At 35.6% G+C, this 19,458-nt stretch overlaps 1 protein-coding gene across 1 annotated transcript in view; it reads right to left on the bottom strand.

Annotated features, from left to right (window-relative positions):
• Window positions 1–19,458, bottom strand: part of LOC124539661 (dedicator of cytokinesis protein 1) — a 73,169-nt gene that overhangs the window by 34,021 nt on the left and 19,690 nt on the right. Inside the window, exons 2-7 of the mRNA XM_047116966.1 lie at window positions 7,810–7,981; window positions 3,761–3,863; window positions 3,323–3,468; window positions 2,150–2,273; window positions 1,014–1,241; window positions 103–344 (exon numbers count right to left, since the gene is read on the bottom strand). Of these exons, the coding sequence (XP_046972922.1) occupies window positions 103–344; window positions 1,014–1,241; window positions 2,150–2,273; window positions 3,323–3,468; window positions 3,761–3,863; window positions 7,810–7,981 (1,015 nt within the window). The remainder of the gene's footprint in view (window positions 1–102; window positions 345–1,013; window positions 1,242–2,149; window positions 2,274–3,322; window positions 3,469–3,760; window positions 3,864–7,809; window positions 7,982–19,458) is intronic.

The raw sequence follows: 19,458 nt of genomic DNA, 5'->3' as shown, positions 1-19,458 counted from the left end.
TTACATACACATAGTCTATAAAAGCTTTTCCAACCACTGGTGACCACCAGGTCCATTTAAAAATCTACATTTATATATGAAATATAAAAAGTATAAGCTCACGGGTAGAAGGGTAACAGGATCTCCTTGTCCGAATTATCAGCGGCGAGGTGTTGCGTGATGTCCGCGCAGGCCAGGCCGAAGGGCCTCCGCATGCCCCCCGCGCCCCCCGCGCCCCCCGCGCCCCCCGCCGGCGGCGCCAGCGTGCTGCGCCGGTGCTCCACAACCTGGGGCTCCATGGCCCCTATCCGGACCACGTGGCACACCAGGAATATCTTCTCTTTCTTAATATCGCTGCCTAGATCCTGTTGAATAATAATAATTTTATTATTTTCTAGCGACCCGCCCCGGCTACGCACGGGTACAGTACGACACAAATTAGATGTAGCATCGGAAAATGCAATGGAATGAAAATAAAACCGATTACTGCCGATTTTCACAACCAATAGAAACAGCTCCCTATCGCGACATTCGACGCTATTCGTCGCTATAGATTCACGCGTCAGAGAAAGCAAGTGCATGTAAATCGACGCATCAAATTACCGAATATATTACGTCATATGATATTGCAAGTTATTGCGTTTGTGCAAAGATCATATTCGCATGAGAACTAAATATTGATAATTTAGGATGGCGTACTTAATTCGGGTGTGATCGGTTTTACGAATTTTGCCGATGCGACATCTAAGTTGTGCCGTACTATACAATGCTGATACTAAATATACGATTTAAGACATTACATTAGATACTTCTAAATTATTAGTGTTTCTCTACTTTATTGTACATGTATTGTATACAAAAACCTTCCTCTCGTTCACCTTTATCACTCTATCTACTAAAAATAACCGCATCAAAATCAGTTGACTTATTAGACAGCGGTAAGCGACTTTGTTTTATATTATGCAATGCTTACTTATTTGGCTCGTGAGGTTGATAATATATAAAACCTACCCAGGTATTTAGTTGTAACTCACCGTAAATACAACAGATGGCGCTGTAAACAGCTCGGCCGCCCCCAAGTGTCCGGGCGGCCACTTCAAGAGGACGTTTTCCGTGATTTTGTTCCCGGCGGAGTCGTGGAGCGCCAGCGACAGTTCGGCGGTGTCGCTCATGCGACAGACGAAGTTCTTGATGTAGACGACTATGGTGTACGTGCGGGCGGTGGGCGTCTGGCTCGTCGGCCGACTTGTTGGGGTCGTTTCCTGAAAATATTATAATTGGTAAACTTAAAAGATGGTACATCATATTTAAATGTCGAGTAAATCACTCATTTTTTTCAAGAATCAAAGGTAAGAAAGCTAGCACGTCGCACAATTATCTTATAAAGAATCGGAGACACTTAGTATAAGTTACAAAACCATGTCTTGTGATATAGATATTTGTATAAGCATTGTAATACGTAACCAATAGGCTATTTGGCTGGTTTTTAAAATCCATTTTATATTATTTAGTAGAGGTTAAGGAACCCAGTAAAAGTTGTGTTTTTTATTTCTAGTACGTATTTGCCGAAAAATAACATATTTAAAATTCCATATTTAAAAAGCGCGCAAAAACGCTACTTGGACAATATGGTACTTCAATCGTCGGTGACGTCAATTTCTTATATTTTAATCAGTGGTATATATAGTAGAAAAGCAAAGTTTACAAGAAAGTAACTTCATCATAAGCCCGGCCAATCAGGAGCGTTTTGTGTCACGTGACAAACGTTTGCTAAAATGCATTTTTGTTTATGGATTTTTGAATAAATTAAGTATTATTTTCAACTTTCGTTAGTAAATAACCATTTTTAAACTCATAACATACACTGATTACAAAAATTCACAATTTATTTTTCGCATTGTCAAATAGCCTATTGTTACATTTATACGATAAATTTATATATCCTCTAAGGGAAATAACGAAAATTGGCTTCGAGGATTTGTGCTAGTTAGACCTCTTCACATATATCTATCACCGAGCACCGTATTGTTGGGTTAGGGATTGAAAGCTAATTTATCCAATATAATAACAGGCATAAAAGACATATCATCCTTGTTCCAAATGATAGATAATTCTTCGTTCAGTACCAATGTAAATAGGCGTAGTAAATCATGTAAGTAAATTAACTCACCATATTTTTATCGATTCTCGAATTGGCTTCATCGTGCAACGCGTTCAATTTGAATGTGGACGTCGTCAGAGGATCGACCAGCTGACCGCTCATCGTCCTTACCGCTAGCTCCATACCTAACGTTCTATGAAACCAAATCATTCAATGAAACAAAACAACACAACGCTACTTGTCTGTATGGCATTCAAATGACAGGTGGAGTCAGGATATTATTATTGTCGCAATATTTTGCTAAACCAGAAACTGAAAAGATGTCTTCCAACATCTCTTCCAAGTCAAATTCCGAGTCAAAGAATTCGCTTAGCGAAGCCTAATGCAGTCTTTTATTTATTGCACGAGGAAATAATATTTCGTACCATACAAAAAATCAAATAATTTACTATGATGCTGGCTGGTAATAAAAAACATTCAGACACACATCAATAATCAAAGACAAATTGAGGATAGGGACTTTATTGTTTATGTTTAATGTCAAAAAATTGTTTATGTCTAGGTAGACTGTCAAAGATAAGAACGCGTTGAAGATGTACACGCACACTAGTAAAGTATGACTTTGGTGAGTATCAAACGTAGCCGTCACGCACACCAAGATTTATAAAATAGACAGTCTGTTTAAGTTATATTATAAATGTAAAAGTAACTCTGTCTGTCTGAACTGAATTTGATGACATTCGGTATGAAGCCAATTTGAACTCCAATAAAGGACATAGGCTACTTTTGTTTGCCTGACACATACTGACAGCCTAAAACGCAAGAGATTTTTTTTTTCGAATTGTGTATTGCTCTTGGCCCTATTGACCTCTACAGCGTCACCGGGTGGGGTAGGCGAGCTAAACTACTCAAGCCTAGTGATGGGAGCCCACTGAAGGGCTCAGAATACGTGCATCCTGAGGGTGCCTCCTATGAGGCCGGACCTCGGCTTAGGACGCCGTCGTCGACTGGAGGGAGGAATGACGTGTGCATTCAACGTCGTACGCCTAGCGCCGACGTGTCGGTAAGTAAGAGGGACCTCGACCCCGTCAGCGAGGTCGGTGTGTGTTGTCGGTACCTATTTGGGTAGTGTTTGTCGGCAGTGAGTCTGTCGACGGGATCGCGTAGGACGTGTCGGACGGATCGGATAGGGTACGCAAGCAACTGCTAGCTTAGATACACATAGTGGTGTGGGCGTCGCACCTGTTGCCTTTGTCGATGGTGAAGACGGCAGTGCGTGCCACACGACGCAACTGGTCCTGCGGCAGCGCGCCAGACGCGGCCTGCGCGCGCAGCTCCAACAACGCCCGCATGCTCACCTCCATGAATTTGAAGCGGTCGTCATTTGTCTGAAGCAACACTTCTTCCATTAGCGAATGAATACATACCATCAGGTCTCAGGCTGAGTGTCAAAAGTCATTGAGTGTTTCAGCGAGTTTGCAATTCTAGTAGAAGTTTTGACTCTTGACCTGGAGATCTCTAAGTTCTTTGCAAACTTAGGACCCTTCCGAACATTACGGACAATTTCGCGAGCCTGAACACTTGCATATCAGGAGGACATTAAAATCAGATATAGTCACTATAGATATGTATATTTTCAAATGGGAAATCTTGTCACATAATTGGTAACGTTTCACTTACCGTATATAAAAGTTTCCAATGTTGGAGCCATTCACGTAGCGTGACGGCTATGTCATGTACAACCCCGCTCCCACCCGAGGAAGCGACCACTGTCTCGCCGCATCTTAACATAAAAAACAAACACTATGATCAACATCATCAACTAGTTATCTGTGTACAGAAAAACAGAAAATCTAATACAATCAAGTAATTTTAAATGGAATAGGAATGAAAAGTAAAGTCTGAGACAGTCAGACTGTATGGGTCTGTTCTCCGCGAGCAATTTTATAGCTTGTCTTTATAGAAAGGTTAATCTCGAGTACTGTAGAGAATACACCCGAATCGTACGAATTGCACCCGCTGGTCAAATAAAGAATGCTATGCATTTGACATTTCTAATGCATAGCATTCAATAATTTTTCGTTGAAAATATAGTTTTATATGTACAGTCTTCAAAATGTATCTTTTTTTCATATATAGCTAGCCTCACTTTTGGGAGCCCTTTTGTATAACAGACACATGCTATCCCATTGATATCCAAACATTTGTTATCGGCGCCGAGCATGAAAAGTGTTCTTGTAAGAGTTCGAAGTTCCGTCTGCGTCACGATGAACCTATTTACATGATATTTTAGTATGAAAAGATTCATCTGCTTTTTTAAATCACCCTTGGAGGGTATAAAATGCGTGTATTTTTGTTAGATATACATAAGTGTCCAAAATGAAGGTTATTGTTTGTTGATAAATTTCACGCAGGCAAAACCGAAGATCCAACTAGCTTCTTACAATTGTTGAATTGTTTGTCGAATTTTAACGAATCCTTATCGTTAGGATAAGGATTCGTTAAAATTCGACAAAAAATTATATAAATTTCAATATACCTACATATATATATACCTACTTACACATAACGTCAGACTGAGTACGATAAAAGTTCAAAGTTGTCCTGTGTCTATTTATATCTTCATATATAATAATATAACATACACAATACCTACTTAGTCGTAAATATATGTTTAAAAATGAGACTTTTTATCATGCGTTATTATTAGCTTTACTTGTTCATCCCATATATGTAAAGAGGGTGGATAATGACCAGCTAGTACTTGTTTGAAATGCATACATATCTTACGTTTATTAAAGCGTTTCAAGATTATTCAAAATATATTATTGTATCTCGTATTTATGAAATAGCAAGGTAAAAAATAGTCTACAAAAGTTTTAAGCATATATTGCTTGTGGTATTCGAAATAGAAGAATTACACTTACGTATTTATAGTCAAAATTTTCGAGATTACGAGATCTGAGAAGACCAGATCGCAAATCAAACTAAGCAAGCCTATTATTGTTTATTCATCTTCGTTTGTAACATAAAACTTAGTAGTTTATTTTCAACCGACTTCAAAAAGCAGGAGATTATCAATTCGTCTGTATTTTTTTTATGTTTGTTACCTCATAACTTTTCACTGGGTGAAACGATTTTGATACTTTTTGTTTTAGTTTGAAAGCTAGACACCGGGCTCAAATATAACAATAATTGTACCTACGTTATATAATCGTAAATCGACTTTTAAGTAGTCTAATATTTTTCATTTTATTTAATTTAGGAAAACGCTAAAAATATTTTGAATACGCGGTTAATTTATTATTATTTTTAGTACATATTTATTTGTTTTGGAATAGTTTTAGTTTGCCTATAATAATATTATAAATGAGATAAAAACTCTATGTGTCAGTCTGTTTGGAACTGTCATTATGCCTGTAGTTACACTGGACGTACCCTTCAAACTTGAACGGAACTTACATTGGCGGTAGAATATATTACACAAAGCCCTACCAGGACATTCCCCCAATCACAAAGTCATTCAATATTCGAAGGAAAAGTCATAATAAAAAAAAGCATAAAAAAACCAGTTAAAAGCGATAATATTTCAATTAATGGGTGACGGGCGTCATGATTCATTTGACCGCGATTATCAATAGGTCATTGACCCTCAATTGCTCTCGCATTTTACGGGACGTAATGATACTGACATACTATATGGATTAACTTTACGATTTAATGAATTGAGTCACTTTCACCACTATACTCCAATATTGCTGGACGCATAATATAAAGTTATAATACGAACAGCAACTACCTACTGAGAAGGTAAGGAGCATATTCCACCACGCTGTTCCAATGCGGTCGGTGGAATACAAATGTGGCAGAATTTCGTTGAAATTAGACACATAAAGCCTCACGATGTTATCCTTCATCGCTAAACTCCAGGTGAATATTTAGCACATGAAAATTCAGTGGTGCTTGCTTGGGTTTGTACCCGCAAACATCGGTTAAGATGTACGCAATTTAACCACTGAATAATCAATAAGCACGTACAAATTCTTCATAATGTTTAAGAGATTAAGAGATAAACAAAAACTCATTGGTGCCTGTGTTCGAACCCACAAACTTCGGTTAAGATTTATGATACACTGTACCATTTCAGTGTCATGATCAGTAACAGCTCGTAAATATGTCAGAGCTGATCACGAGTCCTTATATCTCATTAAGGAGAAAGTTTTTAGTTAATCAACGCGATACTGTAGTCTAGTGATTAATGTATCAATTCAATCCGCCATTCGCAACTTTATTTACAAGTAATCACTTCGCTCATGTTGGTCAGCCGGCTTTAAGAATAAAATGCTAGATATTACTTGGATTTTAATCTTCAAAAACTTCAAAAAGGAGGAGGTTATCAAATCGTCTGTATATTTTCTTATGTTTGTTACCTCATATCTTTTCGCTGAATGAAATGATTTTGATTATTTATTTTTTTTGGTTTGAAAGCTAGTGCTTTCCAAGTGATCCTATTTTAATTTGGTCCAGTTCTGATGATGAAATCCATATAAAAACTATCCGTACATAAATTTCCGGGAATCCCCTGTTATGGTTTTCATTTAAAAATACAATTACAGTTATTTCCTTCATGAATTAAACATGATTAATAATATGACTTGGTTGATATGACATTGCTGAGGAATTCAAAACATCGCAATGCAAATGAACGAGTCGGTACATATTGCAATGAATTAATCATCTCATACGCATTTAACAAACTACATATTAATAAAAAAGTAGTAATTGTAATTAATAATAATTTATAAAATTTATCAAAATTAGAAACAACTACTAGCTGAGATGGCCCAGCGGTTAGAACATCTGCAACATAACCGATGATTGCGGGTTCAAACCCAGGCAAGCACCACTATATATATGTGCTTAACTTGTGTTTATAATTCATCTCGTGCTCGGCGGTGAATGAAAACATCGTGGGGAAACCTGCATGTGTCTAATTTCATCGAAATTCTACCACATGTGCATTCCACTAACCCGCATTGGAACAGCGTGGTGGATATGTTCCAAACCCTCTCCTTAATGGAAGAGGAGGCCTCATCTCAGCAGTGGGAAATGTGCAGGCTGTTACTTTACTAGAGCGATTTTAATGAAAGTTAGATGTTAAGCCTAAGTTGAAGTGTAACTAAGTTAACATCTCATCTTATTGCCTCCACTGGTGACAGGAGGGCTGGTTCGTTTTTTGCCCAGAGGATCGGAACTGCGATTCAACGGAGAAATGCTGCTAGCATTCTTGCCACCATTGCACGCGGTCAAGATTTTTACAGTAACTAGTTTTAGTGCATATTTGTATATATTTAAGCATTTAATGTTGTTAATTATTATGTTAATAAAAAAATTTCTACAGTTAGATTAAAAATGATACAATACGACTTTTAGCTTTCGAGAAATTCGCGGACAAACATTCACATACGAAATTAAGAACACGTGCTTGGAAACCAAAATGGATCATCATAATCAAATAAAATTAAATTCTAGCTTCCTTATATATATACATGGCGAACTGATAACCTCCATTTTTAGAAGACGGTTAAAAAGTGGACCCTCAACTCATAATATGTCACTGTATGTTAGTGTAACTTAGTGATCGTGGCTGATGATTATTATAAATTAAAATGCCAAGATATTTATGGTAGTAGGCATAGAATATTAAAGGGAAAAGTTTTTAAACTGACCTGTCGACATTGCAACTTCGTATAACGACGTATCCTTTTGGGAAGGCACCTTTTGCCTCCCTCCTCAAGCTGGTACCCCAGTACCAGTCATCTGTCTCTCGTTCGAGGTGCACGAGCTCTCCCACTTCCAGCGGCAAGTGGAGGGATGAGGGGGAATTGAAGTTATATAGAGCTGAAAGAGATTTTATGGTGTAATTAATGCACTAGACATATCAATAACGCTACGGTACAATTACACATTATTTAGAAATCATATAAATAAAAAGGTAGGTATACTATATTTAAAATTATAATATTACATAAATATTGGACAACATCACATAAATCTCTGATCCTAATGTTAGTAGCTAAAGCTTTTGTGTTATGGAAAATCAGAAGTAACGACGGTAGCACAAACACCCAGACCCAAGACAACATAGAAAGTTAATGGACTTTTTCTACATCGACTCGGCAACAATCGAACCCGGGACTTCGGAGTGGCATAAACATGAAAACCGGTGTACACACTACTCGACCACGGAGGTAGTTAGAATTAATACAGCTGAGAAAAGGTCTCCCGACTTTCTTGAAGATAATGTACGGATCTCATTCACACCACAATGTGTGTTAGACATACATGTGTCAGAATCATATCACATGATCAGTCCGTTTTTGTCCACTGCTGGACATAGGCCTCTCCAAGTGCACGCCACTGAGGTCTTTCTCCGATTCACTTTGTGTCGGAATATCATCCGACAAATTTACCGTTGTCCACCGTCAATTACAAAATTACACACACAAATTTAGCACATGAGTATTCAACTGTCCTAGTCTGGGTTTGATCTTGAAATCGTTTAAATCCTAGTGCTCTAGTCGCTAGACCATCTCAACGCATTTTATAATACGAGTGCCCACGATATCGCCCACGTGTGTACAAAACGTGTACGTTCAAACACATCATAATTAGATAATAAAGCGCATCATATTGAATAAATACCTGTATAATTTTCCAGGATAGGTAACGTTTATACGTAACGGTGCAAGATGTCTTAGTTTGAGGTCACAATTATAAATATATTTTATTCACGTAATCTTTTACAAATACTATTGAACGTAAAACTACCGAATCGAAATTTAGATTATTTTAATACGAATCAGCCAGAAACTCAGTAGTTACTCTTTCCCAACACTACAAAGTTATATCAGTCTGATGTTAATGTATTCCTTTCCGCAACATTTTTCTAAATGTTGCGGAAACATCAGGAGCATCACATCATATTTATTATCTTCAATTTTAATACGACTGAGATACGAGAGTTTTGTGCAAACCCACCTGGACAGGAATCATCAATACATCATAGATCCTTACTATCACAATGCAATCATTAGTATTGTTCCGGCTTAAGGATTGAATAAGGGACATAACATCATAGGTTTAAAGGTTAGCGACGCAACGATTTAAAGTATAGTTGATATTTATTATATATATATATATATTGATATTTATATTAACGTACTAGACAAACGATACTATTTACATAATTGTACATATATCATCATTACATAGTATAGTAATTTCGTAACGGACTTTGATGAAGTTTTTTAAATAGATACTCATTCGCGAGTAAAGTTTTTGTATACAATACATTGACATTATATTAAAGAAACACAGATAATTTTAGAAGTTTCTTATATAATGTCGTAAATAAACAAAATCTGTTGTACATTTAGTATCAGTATTGCCGTATGACGCCAGGGCTGGTCGCTAGTAATGTATATGACGAATATATTTACACCATTGTTTTCGTCCAACCAACGAACAAATATCACTATCAAACACATAAATCAAGCCACCAGTTTTGTACAACACCATAACTTTATGTAATTCTTACGTAACGGATCTTCGTCAAGGCATTCGCTAAAATATCAAGCAATATGGCTATCGTTTCCGACTTAACGCAATATTTTTAAAACCGTTACAACTAAGTGCATGCTAATGACATGTATTACGTTACTTGTGTTTGTAATCTATACACATAATAAAATTGGAGTGTCTGTTTGGAATATTAAAATAGCCCCTTTTTACTGAATGCATATGTATTTATACACGGTACATATACCAAAATAATATTTTTTACAATTTCTGTCGATATGTCTAGACATACGTTTAACCAAACAAACGTTTGTTCCGGCTTATCTCTGGAACGAATGGACCGATTTTGACGGGACTTTCACTGGCAGATAACTGGAGTAACTTAGGCTATTTTTTTGCAAAATTCAAACGCGTACAATGGCGCGGGCACAACTAGTTATGAATATAAATCGTATACGATGGCAAAATAAAAAAAGGAGTTTCAATGGGAAATACTCCTAGTATTGATAAATAAACAACTTTGACGTTGATAACTTAATATAATTAGTATGTGATAATTATTTTGGAGAGGGCGCTGCACGCAAAGTTTACAGTACTCGATCCGTAAAAAATAAACTTTTAAAATTATATATGTGCGAAATAGTGGTTGTTATTTTGTGTAAAAGACATATCTACAAATGAATCGTATGCAGAAACGTTATCCAAAGTGAATATTCAGACAAAGTGAAAAAAGGAGTGATTATATATGTGTCGACAAACATTATAAAAATTGACAATAGTAAAACATAAAAATCGTTATAATTGGTGAACTATAAAAAAAAAAAAAAAAATTAAAACAATAAACACTAGTGAGAGTGAAGTTAATAATAAATCATATCAAACAAATTATTATTATAATAGTAAAAATAAGAGTAAACTTTAAAAAGTTTGAAGGTGGTCAAAAAACACCCTCATTGAATCTACCCTCAAAGTCACTAAGACCGAGCGGATACTGATGAAAAATTTCATTACTCAAGTTAAAGCTCATTTGGTGTAAAGGTATGTAAGAACTGTGAATAACCAACAGAACCGAGATCGATTCCGACCGAATCCACAGAAGTATCATATTTATTTTTAAATACTCAATTCTCTACTACAGATAAGAGAGAAATACGATATATTGCTGGGCAATTAATAATTTTAAAAAAAAAAAAAATTAAAAAAAAAAAAATTAAATAAATAAATTAAACTATACTATAATTACAAACGAACGCCATCTATTTAAACAACCAACTAATTACGTCGTCAAGTAATGTATTGAACCGTCAGTGATCAAAAAGTGTTAAGGGGGGCTAGTTCTGCGCATTCCACCAGAGGGCGCTAGAAGTTTCAAAACAAACCAACAAAACCAGTAACTTAATAGTCATGGAAGATATAATGATTGCATTACGTAAAATCCAGAACGAACTCGACTCACAAAAGAACACCATCCTACAAAGCGGCGAAAAAGTAACAGAAACCGTAACACAAAATATAAATAGCATATTAGAAGAGAAATTTAAAATTTGGGATGAAAAGTATGAAGACCTCAAACAAAAGTTAGAAAACCAAGAAAAAAGAATTTACTTCATGGAAAAACAGGCAAGAAAGAACAACATAGTCTTCTTCGGTATCGAAGAAACCGAAAATTCATACCAAATGCTGGAAAATATTATAATAGATTTTGTTAATAAATATTTCTCTCTAGATCTAAACCATAGGGATATACAGGAAGTGAAGAGAATCGGCAAAAAAGGGGAAAAATCTAGACCAATAATCGCTACATTCACTACACTTGGCACGAAAATTAAAATATTCAAACAGAGAAAAGAGGCACTAAGTAAAACTACATACTATCTAATGGAAGACTATCCCAAGCAAATATTAGAGAAGAGAAAAGTGCTACAAGAGCAGGCTATAACCGAGCGAGAAAAAGGCAATATAGTAAAGATCAAATATGACAAACTTGTGATACTACCTAAAACCAAACCCAAAGATAACAATAAAAGAATTTTGACACCATCTCCCGAAACAAATACCAACGAAGTTACAAATGTACAGGCTAGAAAGAAAAACAGACACCACACCCAAATAAAAAGAACGTCTAGTTTGTCGGAAGGAACAGTGAAACCAGGCTTACTTAACTTCCTTGTCAGTAAAAACACAAACAACATACCTAGCGCTCAATGCAGTACAAGCAACAACTACTAACAATCACCGCCCTCCTCGGAATCAGAAACAGAAAATATGCAACAATCAACTACAAAAACTAAACCTTATCTTCCAACCCGGCTGGTCACCGTGGAAGATCAAGACCAAAACCCTCTAAAGAAGAAATCTCAAAGAATATCGAAAACACACGAAGCGACATTAACTCAAGAAATACAAAATCATACACATAAAAAAAATGACAAGTATTATATATTAACCTACAACGTAAGAACTTTATCCACTCATGAACGATTAATAGAACTGAGCGAAGCAATACAAGAAATTAAATACGACATAATTGGTCTGTGCGAAATAAGACGCCAAGGCACTAAAATAGAAGAACATGAAAATTTCATTATATGCTACACTGGACTAATACCAGGCAAAAATGGAGTCGGTTTTATAATAAACAAAACTCGCAGAGAATGGATTGAAAGCTTCGTTGGCATAAATGATAGAGTCGCATTACTAAACTTAGATATTCAAGGAGTATTCATGTCACTTATACAAGTATACGCACCGACTGAGGCAGCAAACGAGGATGAGATTGACTCTTTCTACTCAAATGTCAACAAAGCTATAACTCAAGCTTATAAATATTATTTCATATTAGGGGATTTCAACGCCAAAATAGGACAACCTGGAAGAGACGAACGTCTAATAACCAAACGATACGGTTATGGCGTAAGGAACAGCAGAGGCCAAAGGCTCATTGAATTCACTCTCGAACACAAATTATCTATTCTAAACACTTTCTTTCCCAAAAAGCCCAACCAAAGATGGACCTGGCGCTCTCCAAATGGAGAACACAAAAACGAAATAGACTACATATTAACAAATACACCAAACGCATGCCAAAATATAGAAGTCCTAAACATTAATTACCCGTCGGATCACAGACCAATCAGAGCAACCCTGTTAATAAAAAAACAAAAGAAGAAACGAACAGCATATAAAAACAAGGAACACTCGTCATTGAAAACAGACACAGAAATATCAAACTATAAACAAAGCCTACTGTCTCATCTACAAGCTATAATTATATGCCAAGGAAAAACATCAGTTCAAGACTACTATAACAAACTAGAATATGCCATAATTCAAAGTTTACGTGAAGCACGATCGCCTAAAATAATTCCAAGAGATACCCATAGAGTCCTAACTGAACGTACGCTGACACTCATCAGGAGAAGACAGGAGCTTCAACATACTAGGTCAAAAACTCGAGCTGAAAAAAACGAACTATCAGCACTATACAAACTGATAAGTAAATACATAAAACATGACTATAAAACATACAGATCGATGACTTTTGAAAAACATTTAAAAAAAGCGGGAAGTTCCAAAAAGGCTCTTAAAGAATTAAAAACATACAAGCATTGGATAGATGGTTTAAACCGAGGGGACGTGACAGTGAATAATCGCAAGGAAATTGTAGGGGTAGCCACAACTTTCTACAAGACTCTTTATAGCGCCAATGACAAAAACCATAGCTATGCTAAGCCTACGTACAGCAAAGAGAGCGGAAACATAATACAAATATCAGAAAATGAAATCTTACAAGAGATAAAAAGACTAAAGACAGACAAAAGCACCGGACCCGACGGAATTTCTAATGAATCCATTAAAGCAGCAAGTGCGATACTGTCTCCACCCTTAACATATTTATTTAACCAAATCTTAGTAACTGCTGAAATACCGTCGCAATGGCTAGAATCAGACATTATTCTTATCTACAAAAAAGGAGATCCGAGGGACATTACTAATTACAGACCTATAAGTTTACTCTCATGTATCTACAAACTGTTTTCTTCCATCATAAATAAAAGAATAAGCGTCACACTAGAATCAAAACAACCAATAGAGCAAGCAGGTTTCCGCAAGAGATTTTCAACCATTGACCACATACACACACTAGAATTACTAATAGAAAAGTACAAGGAAATGCAAAGAGTGCTCTACATCGCCTTCGTAGATTATAAAAAAGCTTTCGACACCGTGTCGCACTCCAGTATCTGGGCCGCTCTCCAAGCTCAAGGCGTTGAACCAGAATACATAGAAGTTATTAAAAATACGTACAAGAGAAGCACAGCAAAAATAAAACTAGACGATACTGGCCCTGCGTTTCCCATCAAAAGAGGGGTGAAACAAGGAGACCCACTCTCCCCAAAATTATTTATATCGATTCTAGAGTCAATAATAAGCAAACTTAACTGGGACAAAATAGGACTCAAGATAAAAGGCAAATATTTGAACCATCTACGCTTTGCTGATGACTTAGTACTTCTCTCAGAATCTCACGTACAATTACAAACCATGCTCAATTCACTAAACGCAGCCAGCAAAGAGGTAGGTCTGGAAATTAATCTTTCCAAAACAATGGTCATGACTAATGGCACAAATATAAAAGTATCAGTAGACAATGACACTTTGAAATATACAGATAACTACATCTACCTTGGGAAACAAATTGGCTTTGACAGTAAACAAAATGAACAAGAGGTTGCACGAAGAACACAAAACACTTGGAACAAGTACTGGTCCTTAAGAGAAATATTTAAAAGTAACATGCCAATAAATTTAAAAACAAAAGCCTGGAATTCATGCCTCTTACCTTGCCTTACATACGCGTGCCAAACTTGGAAATACAGTACGACCGTAAAAAACAAAATAATTAGCTGCCAACGCGGAATAGAACGAAGCATGTTGAATATTAAAAAGCTCCAAAAAATTCGCCACTCAAAAATCAGGCAAATCACCAAAGCCAAAGATGCTTTATGCTTTGCAAAAAAGCTAAAGTGGAAGTGGGCAGGGCATGTTGCGAGACTAGCGGACGAGAGATGGACCGACAGGGTAACCAAATGGAAGGGCCCACAGGGCAAGCGCCTCAGAGGCAGACCTTGTCTGAGATGGGAAGATGATATCATAAAAATTGCTGGCCCCTGCTGGCCGCAAATAGCACAAGACCGAGAGAAATGGACTTCTTTAGAGGAGGCCTTCACCTTCACCTGAGGAGGGTTCTTGCTATAAAAAAAAAAAAATCTAAACATTGTAAAAAACTAGTAATAATTAACTATATTTTTCCTAATATTATTAAATAAGTATTAACTTTCTTTTCTTAATAGTTATAATCTTTCTTTTTTTTCCAAAATTGTACTAAAAGCAGCACTGTGCAAGAAATAAAAGGCTTTTTATTTTTATTTATATTATTTATTTAATTATTTTGGAATCTGAAAAAATAGGGTTTTGATATGCTTTGTTGATGCGCGATCGTTTCATCATGTGACAATCACTAAGCTGTGAGCGTATATGTATGAGTGTGCTGTGTATATAACACAGTACACACACTGTGTACGAAATTGCAACATTTTTTTTTTTCATTATTAATAACAAAGATTGACACTCTTTGGGTCAGTTTGACTAACTGAAGCCAAATCAAATCAAAAATAAACTTTATTCAAGTAGGCTTTACAAGCACTTTTGAATCGTCATATTACAATTAACTCAAGCTACCACCGGTTCCGAAAGTAGATTCTACCGAGAAGAACCGACAAGAAACTCAGTAGTTACTCTTTTTCAACATTTAAAATATACAAAGTCATGTTAGTTAATACAATTATTTAAATTAATATATCCTGCTTGGAAGTCAACAGGTATTAACTTGTTGCAGATGGGTAGATGCAAAAGACTTTAGACTTATTATGGGTGAACACTGACCAGTTCAGCAATAGAACTTTAGAAAACAGCTAGAAGTAGGAGAATTAGTAGTAGTAGTATTTATTGATTTCTATAAATCTATCACTGAATTATATATTTACCATTTTTTTATATCTATCAACAGTAATATAAATAAATGGCAAGGTAAATCATCTGTCTGTCTGTATATCCTGTTATTTCACGATAAAATCACTGAACTCATTCTTAATTAAATGTGGTATGAAAACGTGAAACCAAAGGAAGGTCATAATTTAGGCTCCTTTTTTAAGCTTAGCAGGCAATCCCCCAACGCACGTACAACGTACCTATAAAAGTAATCGTAGGTAAAATTAGAATTATGCTATCGAATTTAAATTTTGAATAAAATTTCGAATTACTATTTAAGAAAAAGAATGCCGTTAAGAATAAAATACCTATTCTATTATGCAAGGTGAAATTAGATAAAATACTATTTAAATCGTTTACTGGAAATTTAGATGACAATGGAGCAATTGAGTCAAAAACATTCCCACAGTAATCACTAAAATTGAGGACCGAACAATAATATTCATTGTATTTCTTATATATAAAGTGATATTTAGTTTATGTGGTACATTATTTAAGTAAACAATGCAGGTTTAAATCCATTACTGATTTTTCATCTCAATATTAAAAATGTGATTATTTTTATTACGTTCTCATGCCTTTACTTTTATTACATCTCGCTAGAAAAATGCTTCGCGTTTCTCGAAAGTTGGGGTGTATGTGAGACTCGCCGTTGCCAAGAACAAACCCAAAATATTCACTATAGGTAAACCAGCGGTACCCTCTCCGTCTTTTCGACGGGCGCCACATAGCTTTCGCATGCTACCGTGGTGCCCCGACGGTGGAGCTCACGCCTTAAACGCTCAACCCATCTTACAGCACATACCCGCTGTCGTGGGTGCAGGAAAGAGCATAGTGTTAGAAGCATAGTGTTAGTTAGGAGCCCCTTCAAACACAAGCCAAGCTACAGGTAAATTCTGGTGTGTTTATAAATCCAGCTCATCATCGAAGGAGAATACCGTGAAAGAAGTTTTAGTATTTATATAATTTGATCATTTAAGTAGATGCGCTTCGATGAAACGATGATGACACGCGATTTTTCTTTTTTGTCATTTTTTATGTGATACGTGGCAAACGACCTCACCTCATGCAAAGTTACTATAGAGTGAAATGGAGGAATTCATCACATATTAGGTAAAAGCTATCAGTAATTAGGTAAGTCTTAAATTTTCGCGATTACACATTGAAATAAAACTAGCTATAACGGATTTGAACCCGTGACCACGAACGCTGTAAACTACTCGAAACGTCGGGATGTTAAAAATAATTAATATACGCGATTCAAATCCGTTATAGCTAGTTTTATTTCAATTAGGTAAGTGTTATTATCTCTGTATTTCTTTCTTTTATAGCAAAAAATGCGGCACGGCCTTATTATGCTTTTCTCGAAGTTCAGGCCCTTTTTAACCCCCTATAACTTCGTTGTGTATTAAACTAGAAATTAAATTGTCAGTTATTTAATACAATATACAGTGAAATCACCTTAGTACCGAGTAGCAAACAATAACTCTTATTTTTATGAGAGAGGTATCTTCTTAAGAGTAAGACATTTGACCAGCAGTATGCTGATACATTTTCCTTTTAGAACGAAGCATAAAATTACAAATAACTTTACATGCAAATCAAAGTATATCGAACAATACCATTAAAACTTATACAATAAAATTTCACAAATTTCAATGCCCCAAACACACATGCTCATACCACATCCAACCTATACATACATGTCAACGGCTATTGTGAAATTTGTAAAAGAAATATTTAAACCATTTTAGACTTTAGGGTAAGTGAATAAGGGTGACAATAGTGTGTTATATCGCCAATCGTTATGAGGACGAAGCGTCATCGAATAAAGCCACGAACTAATTTGGCATAACAATAACACTGGGTCGCCAAAATCAGCCCCGAAGGGTTTTAGGCGCCGTCCTAACTTTATGCCATCATAAAGACATAATTATAATTTAATATTGTAAAGATGTCGCAAAATATTAATTACAATTTTAAACTTAATAAATATTTAAGGAGCATAATCAATTAATTTAAAATCAAAGAGCACACAAACTGTCAACCTTATTTTACGACATTAGGAGATGAATTAAAAAAGTATAAAGCTTATGTTCTTCCATGGGACTCAAACTATCCCTATAAAAAAATCATCTAATATCATCTAATCAGTTCAGTCGTTTAAGCCTCAAGAGATGGCAGACATACTTACTTTCAATTTTATAATATTAGTTGGTGTCTGTAACTCCACGGACTTAGTCTCTTTTTTTCTTAATGCGTCCATGTTTTATGACAAATAGCATATTTTTTATGAACTTATGGTATTACTAACATCAACTTATATATCAATAATATTGTAATATTATTGATGTAAGAGTAAGTTGATGTTAAAAATGAAAGTATCCTTACAGCCTGTCTCTTTAAGGCTTTACTGTTGATAAGATTTCGAGTGCATTCCGTCAGACTGTTCCAATGTGGCTTTATACAAATGTGACACAATTCCCTCTGACACATTCAGACTTTCTCGAGACGTTTACCTTTATCACCGAATGAAATTATAAACACAAATTTAGCACATGGAAGACAATGTACGGAATGAAATCTTACTCGATTATTTTAGATTGACAAAGTTTTTAGATTAACATTAAGATTTATGAAGGCAAAATTATTTCACAATATAGAAGGGCGGACGAGAAAATGGATCCTCTGATGAAGTGACGTCACCGATGACCAATTCGCCAATTTAATCGCAAATTACCAAGATTGGTGACCACGCCAACCTTGGAACCAAAGATGTCATATCTCTTGTGCCTGTAGTTACACTGGCTCCGCTTCTATATTGAATACTGATGTGTGTTTGTAGAATATCTGATGAGTGGCATAAAGCTAGTATTTAATGGTGTCATCGCGTTTTTTTTTTAACATAACCTAAATGAAAGTAATTTTTATATCGAAGCAACTTTGTGTATATACGATTCTACTAAATATCTGCGTAAATTAGATAACACACATCTAGGTCTGATGTATCTAAAACTATCACCAATTATGTAATCAGTGTCGCACAATACACGTTAGTCCTATTTGGAACAAAAGTTTATCGCGTGAATCAGGGCAATGAGCGAGTGAGATGACATTATAATTAGGATAATGAGGTCTCCCTCGTTACGAAATTAATTAAGACGTTAATACTGCGGGACAGCACACATTACGAACCAAGTTTAACGATCACAAGGATAATATGTTACTTAGAGAAGCAATTTACTTTATTACGTTTATTATCAGCTTCTCCGTTAAGTAATGATTTATCTTACAAAAAACAATAGTCTTTTTCAATGAAATTTCCTCGCAATGATTGTCTTTACATATAATAAAATTGGAATGTCTGTTTGTAATATTAAAATAGCCCTTTTTACTCAATGCATATGTTACATTTTTTTACAAATTTTGTCTGTTTGTTTCGTCTGATCTCTGGAACGGCTGGATCGATTTTGACGGGACTTTCACTGGCAGATAGCAGATATAATAAGGAGTAACTTAGGCTACAATAATTTTTTTTTGTTCAATTGAAACGCGTACAAAGTCGCGGGCACAAATAGTTTTAAATATAACTTTCAGAGGCTGGAATTTCGCTTGTATCAATTATGTGTTATAGCTGCCAAATTTAGATGATTAATTTTGATTTACGATTAACACTGTAATAATGGAGGAATAACGTCGTAAGTCAAAAGTAAAAGTAAAATAAATACGACATATAAATTTTCTTA

This window comes from Vanessa cardui, chromosome 23 (assembly GCF_905220365.1).
Source record: "Vanessa cardui chromosome 23, ilVanCard2.1, whole genome shotgun sequence".
NCBI classification, from domain to species: Eukaryota; Metazoa; Arthropoda; class Insecta; order Lepidoptera; family Nymphalidae; genus Vanessa; species Vanessa cardui.
The sequence above is the reverse complement of the archived record's forward strand: the minus strand, read 5'-3'. Positions and strand labels throughout refer to the sequence as shown.